This window comes from Macaca fascicularis, chromosome 12 (assembly GCF_037993035.2).
Source record: "Macaca fascicularis isolate 582-1 chromosome 12, T2T-MFA8v1.1".
NCBI lineage: Eukaryota > Metazoa > Chordata > Mammalia > Primates > Cercopithecidae > Macaca > Macaca fascicularis.
In genome coordinates this window covers 97,984,432-98,001,596 of record NC_088386.1, presented here as the reverse complement: position 1 = coordinate 98,001,596, position 17,165 = coordinate 97,984,432, and the positions used below count along the sequence as shown (strand labels likewise).

General features: G+C 43.7%; 1 protein-coding gene across 7 annotated transcripts in view; it reads right to left on the bottom strand.

Moving 5' to 3' along the window:
- The window catches only part of KIAA2012 (KIAA2012 ortholog), a 140,245-nt gene that overhangs the window by 39,355 nt on the left and 83,725 nt on the right, over window positions 1–17,165 (bottom strand). For all 7 annotated transcript variants that reach the window (XM_005573956.5, XM_045367474.3, XM_045367476.3 and 4 more), the window contains 2 exons: window positions 12,112–12,249; window positions 1,687–1,759 (listed from right to left, as the gene is read on the bottom strand). In XM_005573956.5, coding sequence (XP_005574013.3) covers window positions 1,687–1,759; window positions 12,112–12,249 — 211 coding nt within the window. The remainder of the gene's footprint in view (window positions 1–1,686; window positions 1,760–12,111; window positions 12,250–17,165) is intronic.

Here is a 17,165-nt window from a genome sequence, read left to right as displayed (position 1 = left end):
ACTACAGGCGCCCGCCACTGCGCCCGGCTTTTTGTATTTTTTAGTAGAGACGGGGTTTCACCGTGTTAGCCAGGATGGTCTCAATCTCCTGACCTTGTGATCCGCCCTCCTCGGCTTCCCAAAGTGGAAAGTTTTGTATTTAAAGCCAGAGCAATTTTTCAAAGCCACTTTGATTTGGAGGTTGCTGATTTGACCTCTCTTGTGGAAACTTGGATGAAGTGTTCTCACCAAGTCTAAGACTCATGATATTCTCACCACAGGTGGCAGCTGGTTCACTGCTTATAATTAACCATGAAGATCACGACTTAATTTAGAGTAGGAAAAAAATCCTGGTAATTAGCCTTAAGACCTATGGGAAGAAAATTGATCCTCTTTTTTTTTTTTTTGGAGACAGGGTCTGGTTCTTTTGCCCAGGCTGGAGTGCAATGGCATGATCATAGCATAGCTCACAGCAGCCTCAAACTCCTGGGCTCCAATGATCCTCCCACCTCAGCCTCTGGAGTGATGCGACTGCAGGCATGTGCCACCATGCCCAGAAATTTTAAAAATTTTTTGTAGAGACAGGATCTTGCTGTGTTGCCTAGGCTGGTCTCAGACTCCTGACCTCAAGTGATCCTCCTGCCGTGGCCTCCCAAAGTGTTGGGATTACAGGCATGAGCCACTGTGTCCGGCTGAAAATTGATCCTTAAATAGTTAAAAAAAATTCCTTGGCACTCCTTCCTCTTTTTTCTTCAAATACTTGAAATCCTTTCTGAACATTAGCGTTTATCATTCAGGACAGGAAAATGCCTTCTTTAATTTTCTGTGGTGATATTTCATTGCATTAAAGATGGTCTGAATAACCTTTATGCAACCCAGCTGGTGCCTTTTCTGTCATGAGACAGGAAATCTGTTTTGACTGACTTGGTCATTGCTTAGGTTTGGCCATGTTCTGTGCTGCCTAAAACCTCCATTGCACTTAGCCAAGCCCTTGGAGCCCTGTCAGTGTTCACATTCTGCATGTGTGATTTATGATATGGCAGATCTGAAGACTGGAGCATGTTTCCCTGGCTAGTGTCACTCTGCCTTGAAAATGGAGGTGGTAAGAGCTCATGTGAACAGAAACCTGCTTAGAAGCTTAGCCAAACCCAGGATCAGGCTACCATAATATACTGTTGTCTGATATCCTCAAAACAACAAACTCTTGTCAATTTAGTATAAAAATAAATTACTTTTGATTGGATGCCAACTGAAGGACATGGTACAAGATATAAACAGAAAAAGATGAAGTTAAGGGTGAAATCCAAAATCTGTGACTTTACGCATTTTTTTTTTTTTTTTTGAAATGGAGTTTCGCTCTTGTTGCTCAGGCCGGAGTGCAATGGCGTGACCTCAGCTCACTGAAACCTCCGCCTCCCAGATTCAAGTGATTCTCCTGTCTCAGCCTCCTAAGTAGCTAGGATTACAGGCATGTGTCATTGCACTCAGCTAATTTTGTATTTTTAGTAGAGATAGGGTTTCACCATGTTGGTCAAGTTGGCCTCAAACTCCTGACCTCAGGTGATCCACCCGCCTTGGCCTCACAAAGTGCTGGGATTACAGGCATGAGCCACCGTACCTGGCCTCCCATTGACATCTTTTAACAGTGCGAAGTTCATCTGACAATTATGGTTATAAGATTATAAAGCCCCAACCAGTGGTCTCTACCTTGGCCGTCGTGATGAGTTTCTCTGAGGGGTCTCCCCGCTTCTTCCTGAGAGTCCAGTGCATTTCCGCTTTCCTATTGGGTTAACACACACCAAAGAGTACATTAGACACAATAAATGCAACACTTTAAACACTTCTGTGGTCCACGACCTTTGGTAAAAGGGAATCCAGTTTTCTTAGCGGTTTCTTCTCCTTCTTCATCAACTTGTTTCTACTTAAGTCTCCAGGAAGGCTGCTACTAGCGTTAAACAGGCTTAAAGAGCCAGGCACGGCTGGGCATAATAATATGCACCTGTAGCCTCAGCTACTTGGGAGGCCGAGATGGGAGATTCACTTAAAGCAGGAGTTCCCAGGAGTTTGAGTCTAGCCTGGGCAACATAGCAAGACCCTGGACCCTGTCTCTTTAAAAAAAAAAAAAAAAAAAGCCAGGGCCTGGCAGGCTTGGCACCAGCAGCATTGAGCACTGTTACCTTCCTGGGTGTGCTTATTTTCATGGGGTCTTATCCCATTCATCTGTGCAGTGCTGAATGCCTAATGTATGTAGGAGTTTACTGGGGGAAGGGGAGAAGAATGTCATGACAGAGGCCAACTAGCAGAAGGAAGCAGGGCACCTCCAGGACTTGAGGGAGGACTGGTGTGACTAGAGCAGAGACTGAGAGAACTGCACAGGGTTGGGAGGAGTCAGACCCCCATGGCCTTGAAGGCAGGTTGAGGACTTTGGTCTTTATGTTGAGAACAAATGGAAACATTCAGGATTGAAAGCAGGGGAGCCAAAGGGTCAGACAGGCCTTTTGTGGCATCCTCAGGATTACCACAGATTTGGTTTCTTATCACATTTGATCCCTTCTTCCTTCTTTCCTTGAGTCATACAAGCTGCTTGCAATCCTTCCTCCCAGAAATCTCCATAACTGTGGTTACCAACCCTGGCTACACATTAGAATTATTTGAGAAGTTTTAGAAAATATGATTCACAGGACCTAACTCCAAATAATAACAGTCAGACTTGCTGGAGCTGGGGCATTTTAAGGCTTCTAGGGTGAGTCTGATATGCAGCCAGGACTGATAATCATGCTGTTCTCTAGAGTGTTGGAAGAGCAGCTCCTTAGTGCCAAAGTAACGTGGCAGGTAGAGTTGGTGACCCAAGTAAGCCCCGTGTGTCTGACGAGGCCAGATCTGGGCCTTTGTCACCTGGATCCCTGCTCGACCCACAGCTTCATCTTGGTGCTGGAGCTGGAATCTGGCAGGAAGGGTCCTGGAAGTCTCTCCGGGTTTACCCTCATTCTGTAGTGACAGTCACCTTTCCACTTTGTTATCAAAGTCACATCCTGCTATGAGAAGAGACAACTAATTATCTGCTACTTTGGCACTCTCTTTAATTCCCCTCTGAGTTCCCTCACTTAGTGGCTTTTTACCTTGTGTGTTTGTTTCTCACTTGTTAGCTTAGTGTTTGTAGCTGATGATATATACTGACATAAAAAAGCTAACACAAGTAAATAATTTTCTTACTTTTGGGTTTCTTATTTTGGAGACAAAGTCAATTTGGCCTGGTACAGTAAAAAAAACAAAAACAAACAAACAAAAAAAAAAAAAACAAAAAAAACCCTCATCCCTGAAAAATGGAAAGGAGTAAGAGGCTAAGTTAGAAGACTAGAAAAGAGAAACTTAAAAAAAAATCCCTGGTTATAAAGCCTTTTAATCTAACAAGAAACTGTATTGAAAGGGAGAGTCAAGCTTCTTCTTTTGGAAGAATTTTAATGCCAAGAAGGATCAACCTTCAGAGTCAACAACGCACAGTCGTGAGCCTTCAGGGGCAAGGAATATCTTCTCATTTCACAGAGTGGGAGAGGGAGACAGAGAAACTCAGGGATTTGGAAAAATATTTTCAGGTGAGTCTTTGTTAGAAAAAGAAATAGTCTTAATTTGAAACTCTGTCAATTCAATTGTATGTTGCTTAGAAAAGTGTCAAAAGAACTTTCATTTTTTAGATATAAGAATACACATGTGGCCAGGTGCAGTGGCTCATGCCTGTAATCCCAGCACTTTGGGAGGCTGGGGCGGGCAGATCACGAGGTCAGGAGCTTGAGACCAGCCTGGCCAACATGATCAAACCCTGTCTCTACTAAAAATACAAAAATTAGCCAGGCGTGGTGGCGGGTGCCTGTAATCCCAGCTACTCAGGAGGCTGAGGCAGGAGAATTGCTTGAACCCAGGAGGTGGAAGTTGCAGTTAGCTGAAATCGCACCACTACACTCCAGCCTAGGAGACAGAGCAAGACTTCATCTTGAAAAAAAAAAAAAGAATACACATGTGAAATAACTTCTATCTAAAGTCATTCATTCACTGCAACAGATTGGAAACAGCCTAAACGTCCCATCAATTGGGGACTAGTTAAATGAATTATTATTAGCTTATACAATGGAATATTATACAACCATTAAAAAACACAAGCATCTCTTTATGAATTAACATAGAACTGCAAGATGTAGTAAGTAAAAAAAAAGACTCTGGGCCAAGTGCAGTGGCTCACACCTATAATCCCAGCACTTTAGGAGGCCCAGGTTGGGTGGATCACCTGAGGTCAGGAGTTCGAGACCAGCCTGGCTAACATGGTGAAATCCTGTCTCTACTAAAAATACAAAAATTAGCCAGGTGTGGTGGTGCATGCCTGTAGTGCCAGCTACTTGGGAGGCTGAGGCAGGAGAATCACTTGAACCCAGGAGGCGGAGGGTGCAGTGAGCCGAGATCGCATCACTGTACACCAGCCTGGATGGCAGAGTGAGACTCTATCTAAAAAAACAAGCAAGCAAACAAAAAGACTCTGAACAATGTGTATAATATGCTAAAAGTTGCATATAATATCTATCTGTGTATGTATCTATCTGTATTTGCTTATATATATATATGCATTATACATTCCAGGAAGGGGACACAGGAAACTAGCAACCCCGGTTTTTCAAGGGAAGGGAGCTGAGCAGCTGGAAGGCACACTGTTTTGTACTTAAATTTGAAAAAAAATCTTCTGAGTATATTTCAGATTCAAAATTTGAATTAAAGAAACTAAACCTAAATAAAATGTTATGTCACTTTTAGTCTGAGTTACAAATGCATGATTAAAACAGAGTGATAGAAACACAGGTAGTAATACTTGATGAGTGAGCAAAACAAATGGAGGGACTGCAAATTCAAAACCCAGTTCTGTTATTCTGGCCAAGTCGTGTGCTCTTCCCCTGTTCATTCAACTAATGAACATTTGTTGAGAGTCTGCTGTGTGCCAGGTACTGAGATAGGCACTGGGGGCACAAAGATGAAAGATGTATTCGTAGGACGCTCACTGACTTGTGGGGAAATGACAAGTCAGTTTGCAATGCAGCGTGATAAATGTTGTGGCAGATTATGACAGGTTTCTGCAGGGCCTCATGGGAGGTGAAGCTAAATTAGGCTGGGAAGGTTGTTTACCGGCAGACGCAGTGCTAAATCTTGCAGTGAAGGGAAGGTAGAACAATTCCAAGCAGAGGAAGCAGCATGTGCTGGCTTAGGGGATAGTTTGGTGCGGGGGCAGTGTGAGGACAGTGTAAATTAGACACAGGCCAGATCTTGCATGTTACAGTTTGGAGTTTAAGAAAAATTGCACATGTTATATTTTTCTATTTGTAAAATAAATACATCTTTGATGCTTGGAATTTAACCAGAGGGCCAATGGGGACACGGTAAAGAATTTCAAGCAAACCAGTGATAAGACTAAGCTGTATTTAGAGCACTGGCAGCAGTGTGGTATTATAAGACCAGGGGAAGAGGAAGAGTCACAAACACTTTGCGAACACAAACTACAACATTGAAACCAACATGTGAGAGGCGCTTTCTCTGGTGGCTGAGGTATAGGTCCTGCAGTCAGGCTGTCTGCACTCTAGTCCTAACTCCTACACTTGATATCTTACAGACCGTAGGAGTTACTTAACCTCTGAGCCTCAGTTTCTTCAACTGGAAACCGACAGATGCTGCACAAGTGATCTTAGGTAATCTGTCCTTGGAAAACCTTCCAGCTGTCCTGCCCTCCACTCTCATGCACGGGTGCCTGCTGGGCATGTTACTTTTAGGACCACAGCAGGCTTTTTTAGGGAGCTGCTGGGAGGATGGAGGAGCAAAGACTGCAGGAGTCTGAAGTGCGGCCTCCAGCCTGCCTTGAGCCAGCTGCATGCCCTATCGTAGAACCTCAGCTTCTACACCTGTGAAATGGGAGTAATAATAAATAATTGTAGAGTTCTCAAAAGGTTTAACCAGGAAGAGACATTTGGAAATTCCATGTAACATACCATGTGATACATGAATATAAATGACTAATTTCAATACTTTCTTAATGATGGAAGAAAATCAGGATCTCATTAAAAAGTTTCAGCTTCAAGGTAGTACAACTTTTCTTGTGTAACAGAGAAGTCCCCTATGTTGTCTTCGTTAAAGACCTTATGATTTATGAAAATCATAAAGTATCTTGTGTTATTAAGATAAAAAAGATTAATATATATTATCAAATCTCTGCTCCCTTCTTGGGTTCTGCAGCTAGAACAAAGAAGTACAACTAGGCACACAGGCACAGAACAGACAGACCTCACGGATCTCTGATACTGTGGGGTTTTTTGGCTTCGAATCCTAGCTCTCTCTGCTGCCAGCCTTGTGACTGGTCATCTCTGAGCCTCGGTTTCCTCATCTGCACAGTGGGGATCGCACAATTACTGGGAAGAGTGAAGGGAAGATTACACAAGGCTCAATAAGTGAGGGGCCTGGCCCTTAGCAGGGATCAGTGAGTGTTCCTTTCTCCCTTATGAACTGAGTCCTTTACAGATATGAACATTCTTTCAAAACTATTAGTTCATGTAATTCTTGCTTCACTGTTGAGAGGCAGGTATGGAGTTCCCAGTATTATTATTATTTTTTTGAGATAGACTTTCGCTCTTGTTACCCAGGCTGGAGTGCAGTTGTGCGATCTCGGCTCACTGCAACCTCCGCCTCTCGGGTTCAAACGATTCTCCTATCTTAGCCCCCGAGAAGCTGGGACTACAGGCACACGCTAACATGCCCGGCTAATTTTTTGTATTTTTAGTAGAGACGGGGTTTCACCATGTTGGCCAGGCTGGTCTCGAACCACCTGAGGTGGTGATCCGCCCGCCTCAGCCTCCCAAAGTGCTGGGATTACAGGCAGGAGCCACCATGCCTGGTCAGATCCCAGTATTATTATCTCTGTTTTATTAAAGAGAAAATGGAGTCTGAGAAGCATCACAAGGTCACTTAGTATCAGAGTGTCAGAGAAGTACCCCCGGCTCCACCCAGGGCTTCCCAACTACCAGTCTGACATTTTAATATTGATAATATTCCACTTAATTCGGGTTTTTTTCTTTTTGAAATAGAACACACTCATAAATATTTTTCCTGGGAATATTATTCAAGTCTCCTGGAATCATTAAATCTTGAGAACTGCTGGTGATCCCTCTACAACTTTCCTGCCAAATGGTCATCAAGGCACATTTAAATGATTGTGGAGACCAAAACTTATCTCCTAAGGCACCCTGCTCCATCTTTGGACGATGTCCTAAGCCAAGCATTATTTTCCTGTTGTATGTGAAATCCACAGGATTAAGGGGCAGCCCCCTTCTGCTTGGTGGGATGCACCTACACTTGCCCACATAAGTAATGCTTGGGACTGGTCTCAAAACAGGCGGGGCAGCTCTAACTCCAGGCACTGCTGGCTCTTGTCCGTGTTCAGGTCAATTCCTCTACCTTGCATTTGAGGGCACTATGTGCTAACTGTGTGGGAACTGCGAGGTAGAAGCTTATTTCTCATTCTTCAGATGTTCTGGGTGTAACATACACACCCTTTGATATCAACGTGGAGTATAAGGATATTCAATTTGATATCTAGCGTTAATAGGCATTATTGCTGTTTTCCTCCTTATGACCATGACCTAACCCTGATAATTTAAAAAGTCTCTGAAAAAAAAATTCTATCCTTATTCATTCATCAATTACCATTTCTTTTTGAAAAAACACAATCGAGTTTTTAAAAACATGGTTCAAAAAATTTGTTTTTTCTTTTTTGGTTTAGAAAATAGGCTGGTCTTGGCCGGGTGCAGTGGCTCACGCTTGTAATCCTAGTACTTTGGGAGACCGAGGCAGGTGGATCACCTGAGGTCAGGAGTTTGAGACCAGCCTGGTCAACATGGTGAAACCCCGTCTCTACTAAAAATGCAAAAAATTAACCGGGCATGGTGGTAGGTGCTTGAAATCCCAGCTACTCAGGAGGCTGATGCAGGAGAATCGCTTGAACTGGGAGGTGGAGGTTGCAGTGAGCTGAGATTGCGGCATTGCATTCTAGCCTGGGCTACAAGAGCGAAACCCTGTCTCAAAAAAAAAAAAAAAAAAAAAAAAAAAAAGAAAGAAAGAAAACAGGCTGGTCTCAAACTCCTGGGCTCAAGCGATCCTCCGGCCTCATCCTCCCAGGCAGCTGGGATTCCAGGCATGTGCCACTGTGTCTGAAATGGTGAAATGGTTTGATTTTTAAATGAACCCAGATGTACTCTGGATCAATCATATTTCCTCAAATCTAAGCCTGATATAAACAAATTATTCTGTGTAATCAGCTAATAGTGTTGCCTTCAGTGTTGTAAAGAGGTTCTTAAAATGTGAGAAGTTCACATGCAATAAATGGAAAATGAATGAATGCTCTCCTGTAGTAACGTGAGCCTGCCTCTGCCACAACATTGTGCTATTACCTGTTTCATTGTTTATCTTCCTCTTAGATTCTAGGCTCCTTGGAAGGTCAAGGATAGAGATGATTCATCTCTGTATCCTCAGTAACTATCACAGTGTCTGATACTCAGAGCGTGTTCAATATATGTTGGCTGAGGGGGCCAGGCACGGTGGCTCACGCCTGTAATCCCAGGACTTTGGGAGGCAGAGACAGGTGGATCATGAGGTCAGGAGATCAAGACCGTCCTGGATAACACAGTGAAACCCCGTCTCTACTAAAAAATACAAAAAAATTAGCCAGGTGTGGAGGCGTGCACCTGTAGTCCCAGCTACTCGGGAGGCTGAGGCAGAAGAATGGCGTGAACCCAGGAGGCGGAGCTTGCAGTGAGCCGAGATCACGCCACTGCACTCCAGCGTGGGTGACAGAGTGAGACTCTGTCTCAATATAGAAAGAAAAATAAAAATATGTTGGCTGAGGGGAACCAAATGATCAGTGGGAGAGAAAGCTTTATATTGCCTTCACAGAACTTGGGTGGGACTGGAGGGAAGGGCAAAGTCCTGTGGGGTCAGAAAATCTTCCTGGAGCAGATGGAATGTGTCCTCAGGAATGGAATTTTCTAGAAGGAGTGTTGGATGCTTAGCTAACATGATAGGCAGTGTTTTTGATTGGACAGGGCTCAGCTGGGGGCTGCAGTGAGGCTTTATAACAGATGGTTGAGCATAGGCACTGGAACTGGGCTGCCTGACCAAATCTTGCTTCTGCCATTTACCAACTGTGTGACATTCGGTAAGTTACTTAGCCTCTCAATGCCTTAGTTTTCTCATCTGTAAAATGGAGTAATTCTACATACTTAGATTCATTTTATGAATTAAGTAAATGCATGCATATAAAATTTAGAACAAAGCCAGCCACAGAATAAGTGCTCTGCAATGTTAGCAATTGTGATTATTTTTATCTCTTTCCATTCCCTTGTTCTGCCTTGACCTTTCTTATCACCTACCCTCATCCCCTGCAATGTGCAATGCTTCCTACATGCCCCAGGCAAAAATGAATGACATACCCTGTGGACAGGCAGGAGATACATGAATGAATGTAGAGGATGAGTTGGTTTCTACACAGCTCCAGGAGTGGAGGACAGCCTGTGTGCTCTTCTCTGTTTGAACTCATCATCTTTGTCTGTACTACCCTGGGACTGTGTCTTACTACATGGCAATCCCTAAGAACGTGGGAGCTACCACATCCATAAGGAGAAGGTCTATCTAGAGAGAGCTGTGAACACTGAACATTTCCAAGAGAAGGCATGGTCTTTGGGGCAAAGACTGGCCTGGGAGTCAGAAAGTGTACTGAGTGTGTACTTTGTGAGTCCTTTGGAAGCAGGCTGAGTTGCCATTTCCATGAGTCTTGAGGGAGGTGGACAGGAAAGTGGGCCTTAGAGATGACAACACTTTTCCTTCTATAATACTGTGCCAAAATTGCTGGACAAAAAAGTGTAACACAAAAGCATTGTGGATACTAAATATACAAGCAATTACTGTAAATTTCCCCACTTTGAATTCTGCATTCTTAAATGCTCCATATTTTCTTTTTTCTTTTTTTTTTCTTGAGATGGAATCTCACTCTATCACCCAAGCTGGAGGGCAGTGGTGGATCTCGGCTCACTGCAAGCTCCACCTCCTGGGTTCACACCATTCTCCTGCCTCAGCCTCCCGAGTAGCTGGGACTACAGGCACCTGTCACCACGCCCGGCTAATTTTTTGTATTTTTAGTAGAGATGGGGTTTCACTGTTAGCCAGGCTGGTCTTGATCTCCTGACCTCATGATCTGCCCGCCTCGGCCTCCCAAAGTGCTGGGATTACAGGCATGAGCCACTTTCTTATCTCATTTCCTTAGCAGCTCTCACCTTTGAACATGCTACACGCTCTGCTTGTGTATTAGGTCTGTTGTCTGTTCCCTGTACTATCCTGGAGCAGGGCAGGGATCTTGGTCTGTTTTTTTCACTGATGTATCCCAAATGCCCAGAAACTGCCAAGCACATAGTAGATAGCCGGTGTTCAAATATTGGTTAATGAATGGTGTCTGTGATGGGATATTTCCTCCCAGAAAGTACGATTCATAATTCTTTCAGCCCTAAGTGAAGAACTAAACTGTTGCTAAGAATAAAAGGGATAGTTTCAACAGTATAAATCATGGAGCATGGCAATATGGCAATATTTTTTGAATACTTGTAGCAAATATCTTTTCTTTTGGGGTCCAGAATCATTCTTCTTTCTTGTAGTTTTTTTTTTTTCCTATAGAGATGGGTTCTCACTATGTTGCCCAGGCTGGGGTACAGTGGCTATTCACGGGTGTAATCATAGCACACTACAGCCTTGAACTCCTGGACTCAAGTGATCCTCCAACCTCAATCTCCTGAGTAGCTGAAATTCCTTCTTATAGTTTTCAGTACCCCATTTTCCTCTATCAGACATACTTTCTGTTCCCATTCTCAGTCCCTGTGGCTCCAGGGTGGGCCAATGGCATTTCATTTGGGTATGGATAAGTGACCCACATTGGTTTACATTCAATTCTGGAATGACCTGGGAAATAGAAGCTGGTGGCCAGCTTGCCACCCCTGGGGAAGAGCCTATCTAAGAGGAAGCCCTGAAAAGCAGGGCCCAGTCGTGGACAGAGACAGATTTTGGACAAATGCATGACTCTTAATCAAAGTCCCACCTTGTAGAACTGGGATTGGGGCAGCCCAGAGAATTAGGAGGGTGACCCTCATGACTTCCAAAACCCCTGCCAGGCTATGGCACTAGATAGAGCCACCATCATACACTCGGCAAGTATTTGGTTTCTTCTGCCCCATTCTTGTCTTTCTCAGTCATTTCTTATCAAGGGCCTGGAATATTTTCTCCAGGGTACTATGAAGGATCTGAGATCCTTCCATGCTAGGCCTGGCTATGTTCCTGGTCAGTTTCTTTGACTCCATGGCTATTTATTTCCAGTTCAATAAGCTCTGAGGAGGGCAAAGAATGGGTAGGAAAGGGGCCCTAAACCAGAGGGTGTGGGATGAAAAGGATGGGCCAATTCATGGAGCATTTAATGAGCACCTTCCATGTGTCGGGCGCTGTGTTCGATGCTGGGGTGGAAGGGAGTGTTGCAAAGATGGACAAATGCCATCCTCACTATAGAAACCCTCAGAACCCTTAACTTGAAATGAAGCTAAGCTTGGGAGATCAGTGAACTCTTAGAGAACAGAAAGCAAGGCCAGATATCCAGAAAGGAATTTGCAGTTGACTTCTAAATAGTTAACTCAAGAATCAGTCTTCTCTACAGTAGTAATATCAACTCTACCAAGTGACAGTGGTAAAACAGTAACAATTATTTTAGCTACTGTCAAGATAAAATGAATTATATTTGACTGTTTTATGAGGTAGTTTAAAGTTACTCTTTCTCCTTTCTGTTCCCTGTCCCCTACTACCCAAACCAGACACCCGACTGACTTGTCCCCGATGGCTGGCTGTGATTACTGTCCTAATTTGTTCTTTCTTCATCTGCTACAAACTGCCTATTTTCTGTCCCTTCTGATAATGCAGGAGCTCTGAGGGACTTCTGAAGCTGTTTTTGCACCATGCAGAAGTGTATTAACTGGAATTCCTATGTTTGTGTCTATAAAACCTCTCGTCTTCTCAGTGTGAGATCACCTTCAGGAACGGCGTCATGTCGATGTGCAGCTTGCGCGTGTAAAATTCTTTTCTGTTTGAACATATCAGCCCTTTATTTATACAACTTTGAGGCTCTTCTGTCTTCTGAGCTGCTGCCTCCAAGGACTGCTGGGCTCCCTGTGAAGAGAAGCAGAAAGCTCAAACTTTCATATGAATGATATACAGTGCAATAAGAGCTAGTCCAAATCCCCAAATATTTACAGAAGGCAATTTTTTAAATCATTGAAACAATAATACGCAACACCTAATTTTACTGTTGAAGACACAGAGGACCCTATAGAGAGAAAACAGCCCAAGAGTGTTTATTTATTAGTACCTATGGAAGTGGAAAAAGGGACCTTCCTAGGTCCCAGGGCTTTAATTATTTTATTTAACCTTCACAACAACCCTGTAAGGCGGGCACTGTTACTCCCATTATAGAGACAGGAAACCGGGAGGCTCTGGGAGGTTAAGCAACTTGCCCAAAGCCATTAGCTACTATATGGCAGAGCTAAAATTACCATCTGTTGAAGGCTCCTTTTTAATGAGATATTTTTGATACTTACATAGCTTCCATGAATGGTTATCAAATCTGCTTTGCAGCAAATATGGTTATAGCAAGATTCCAGTTTATTTCCAAGATGACAAAAATGAATTTGATATGTTAGGAAGACTGATTTGAACAAATATAGCAGAGAGAGAAGGAAGAATGAGCTAACAGAGGAGTCTGGGAGGCCCCGGGGGCTCTCCAAACTTCTGGGCCATGCAAAGGGTGTCACGTTTCAGGATACCACACAGTTGGATCTGAAGTTGCACCCCAGCCCATGCCCCACACTGCAACCTGGGTGCTCCTTCCAAGATGCATACTGGCTCATATCACTTCTCGGCTTGAAACCTTCAAAGGCCATTGTCCTCAAGATGAAGGCCAACCGGCTTACAAGGTTTATAAGCCCTTCCTGCCTGGCCCTAGATGATCTCTCCTGCTTCATTAGGTCATACAACAAATATTTATTGGGTGTCTTTTCTATGCCAGGCAGAGCAGATAGGGCAGTGCCCAAAGGGACGAAAGTCTCCACCCTCATGAAGAGTGCACATCCATTCCATTGAAAGGGAAGACAGAATTCACAAGGAAGTGGAACATAAGTATGTCTGAAGGTGGTTTGTGATAGGGAGAAAAATAAAACACAAAGTGGGCGGAGGGAATAGCTGGGGATGGAAGTGGAGGCTGCAATTTTAAGCAGGGAGTCAAGGGAGGTCCCATGAAAAAGCAATGACAGGGCAAGCTCTGAAGATGGTGAAGGAAGGTTCTAGGGTCTATCTGCATGAAGTGTTTACTTCGCTATGGGAATAGCAGGTGCAGAGGGCCACATGGACACCGGCCCTTGAGCTCCTGGAGCAAGACCTTTGCACGTGTCCTTCCCGCTCCCCTTCTTCTGATTCTTCTTCGTCTTTCAAGTCTGGCTTCCCTATGCCCCTGTGACCACCCAGAGCATGAGCACCTCCTGCCATTGCCCACAATGATTGCTCAGGCTTGTGCAGCCATCTCTCCTCCTCCTCTAGACTGGAAGCCCCCTGAAGGCAGGAACCATGGCTCTTCCATTCCCATTGTCCCGGCAGTTTCTGGCACAGGGTCTGGAAATGAACACACACTTGATACATATTTGCTGAACAAAAGAGTAACTAACAGGTTATGGCCCACCTCAATTCAAAGGAGGAGGGAGCAATGAAGATACCTTTACAGGAAGTATGTGTTGACCTCCAGAAGACAGTCCTCTAGGGAGCACTGGTTCCTCATTTCCAAAGAGAAAAGTTATTTATTATTTTTGGGACAAATTTGCTGGGGTCACATACATTAATATGTCATGAGATCACTGAGAGTAGATTTGATAATTTCCATATTTTCTAGGAGACTCTCAGATGGCCATCTCTCTGGGCAGTCATAAAGTCTCCCTCCCATAACATTTATATTACTTTTAAACATTAATGATGAATTAACAATTGGTGAGTCCCCACAAGCAGTTATCATTCCAATGAACACCCACACCCTTTTCTTTTGCTCTGAAATGTGGCTAGAGATAAAGATTGTTCTGGATAAACACACGTCCAATTTTTTTTTTTATCATCTCAGTCACATATCTGATTAGCTTTTCAGGGTGAGACAGTCCCTCTCCATTTCTCAATCACATGAAAGCATTTGGTCCAAGCTAGACTCAGACAAAGCATTTCAAGCTTTCTAGCCTCCACAATCATGCATGAATCACTGGATTGAATAATAGAAATCAGATGATAATGATTTGCGGGAAATTTCTCCATTATCCCCAAGAGAAGTTTTCATGTTTGACTGGAGAACAAAAGGCATAGTCAAGACCAATTTCAATGGCTGAAATTACTTTAACTCCTTATTTGGGGCTCCGATTGAAGAGTGGGGAGTTGAGAGGCTTTGAGAAAAGTCTCCCCAAGCCACTTGACCTATAAATCTTTCGATAAAACAATTCTCCTTACCATATGGCTCATCTCCCTAATGTTCAGGGGCCATCAATTCTAGCTTGATGGAATGTTTTCAGTGAAGGCTCTATACCCACTGGAATGAAAAGTACTGTTTTTGCTCATTATGTTCAAGTGTTCTAACGAATGAATGATAGTGAAAGAGGATTTGGGAGATGGGAGGAAAAAAACGATTAAACATATAAAGAAGAGGTAGTGATGTGAGAAGAGAAAGTCAGAAAATTGAAAGCAGGAAAGAAAGTCGCATGCTAGGTCCGGCACAGTGGCTCATATCTGTAATCCCATCACTTTGGAAGGCTGAGGCAGGAGGACTACCTGAGTTCAGGAGCTTGAGACCAACCTGGAAAACACAGTGAGATCCTGTCTTTACAAAAAATGTAAAGAAAATTAGCTGGGTGTGGTGGTACGTGCCTCTAGTCCCAGCTATTCAGAAGTCTGAGGTGGGAAGATCCTTGAGCCCAACAGTTTGAGGCTGCAGTGAGCTGTGATCATGCCACTGCACTCCAGCCTGGGCGACAGAGTGAGGCCCTGTCTCTAAAAATAAATAAATAAATAATAACAAATACAAAAATAAAAATGAAAGTCATGTGCTTGGGTGGTTTTTCATTTATCCATTAAACTGATATTTATCAAGTGCCTACTGTGTGTCAAACACACACACAAGCAAGATGATGCCTTTAGGTGGTGACTAGTCTGTGAAGACAACACAGTGGTGCTAGGAGGGAGGGTAATGGGAAGGGGGTGGCCGCTTGGCTTGAGTGGTCAGAGGAGGCCGCTCTGAGGAGCTGACATTTGAGCAGAGAGCTGGATGACAAGCTGGAGCCAGCCCTGGATTAATCTGTCTTTAGCAATCAGGGTAGCTGGTATCTCTGTGGTCTGATTATATATTTATTGAATTATTGAATTATTATTATTATTTTTTGAGACAGAGTCTTGCTCTGTCGCCCAGGCTGGAGTGCAGTGGCGCGATCTTGGCTCACTGCAACCTTCACTTCCCTGATTCAAGCGATTCTCCTGCTTCAGTCTCCTGAGTAGCTGGAATTAAAGGTGTGTGCCACCATGCCCAGCTAATTTTTGTATTTTTAGTAGAAATAGGGTTTCGCCATGTTGGCCAGGCTGGTCTCAAACTCCTGACCTCAGGTGATCCACCCGCCTTGGCCTCTCAAAGTTCTGGGATTACAGGAGTGAGCCATTGCGCCTGGCTCTTGGTCTGATTATTTAGAGCTAAGCAGGGAATCTTTTAAAAGGAAAGTGGAATTCTTGATCTCTAGGCCTGTCTGCCCCAGCCTTCTGGGCTCCATCCCTGACCCTGTGAGGCACCCTTCTGTTTTCCGAGTGGCAGAGCAATCACAACTGACACTTGTAGCTCTATGGTATGTTGAGAGCAAAGACAGAAAAATAAACAGTGATCAGGAGTCAAGGTCTCTAACAAGGTTAAATGGAAGGGAAGGAAAATGGGGGAACTGAAGAAAGCAGAGATGCCTGAAGGATTTTTTTTATGTGAATACTGTGGTGGAGATGATTAAAAAACTAATGGAATGGATAGGCGCGGTGGTTTATGCCTGTAATCCCAGGACTTCGGGAGGCTGAGGTGGATGGATTGCTTGAGGCCAGCAGTTCAAGACCAGCCTGGTCAACACAGCACAACCCATTTCTACTAAAAATACAAAAATTAGCCAGGCGTGGTGGTGCATGTCTGTGGTCCCAGCTACTTGGGAGGCTGAGGCATGAGAATTGCTTAAACGCGGGAGGCGGAGGTTGTCGTGAGCTGAGATCGCACCACTGCACTCCAGCCTGGGCCGCAGAGCAAGACTGTCTTAAAAACAAAATAAAACCAAAAAAAAAAAAACCCCACACCAAACAAACAAACAAACAAACCAAAAAAACTGATGGAATGGTGAAATGTTTAACAGAAAAACAGAAGCCATCCCTTCACCTATATTGTACTGCAAATACTTTAGTATTTTCATGTTCTGCTAAAAACACCTGGAAGCCTTTCTCTTTAGTAAATGAAACAATAAAGATTAACGAGTTAATTTGGTAAAGCTGATTTGAATTGCACAGAAGGCATTGCGTAAGTACTTGGCATTTAAAAAGTTATCTGACATTTAAAAGGAGATGCCTGTTAATGAATTCAAGAGCTAATCTTATACTCTGACAGAGTGAGCCATGGAAAATCCAGGATTATTATCTTGCTGTAAACACAATATGATTCAGTTGAGCTATCACACAGAAAAAAGAGAGCACTATTGGTTGCGTACAAACATCTAGACTTACACACATATACAAGATGGCAAAACTTAAAGAGAACATCCATTAAAATTACAGACACCTCTTATTGTTTCCTTTCTTACTCTTGAATGATAATATCTGAACTATAGACCCAGGGAGAAACCCTTCTCCCCAGTAATGTTTCCTCCTCCTTTCAGCTGGTATATTTTAAATGGTCACTACCACGGGTTGGTTCTCCAAACAGACTTTGGGAAGTCTAACCTTAAGCAGGAGATGAAATTCTAAATCCAAGTGGCTACGTCTCTGCCCTGGGTCCC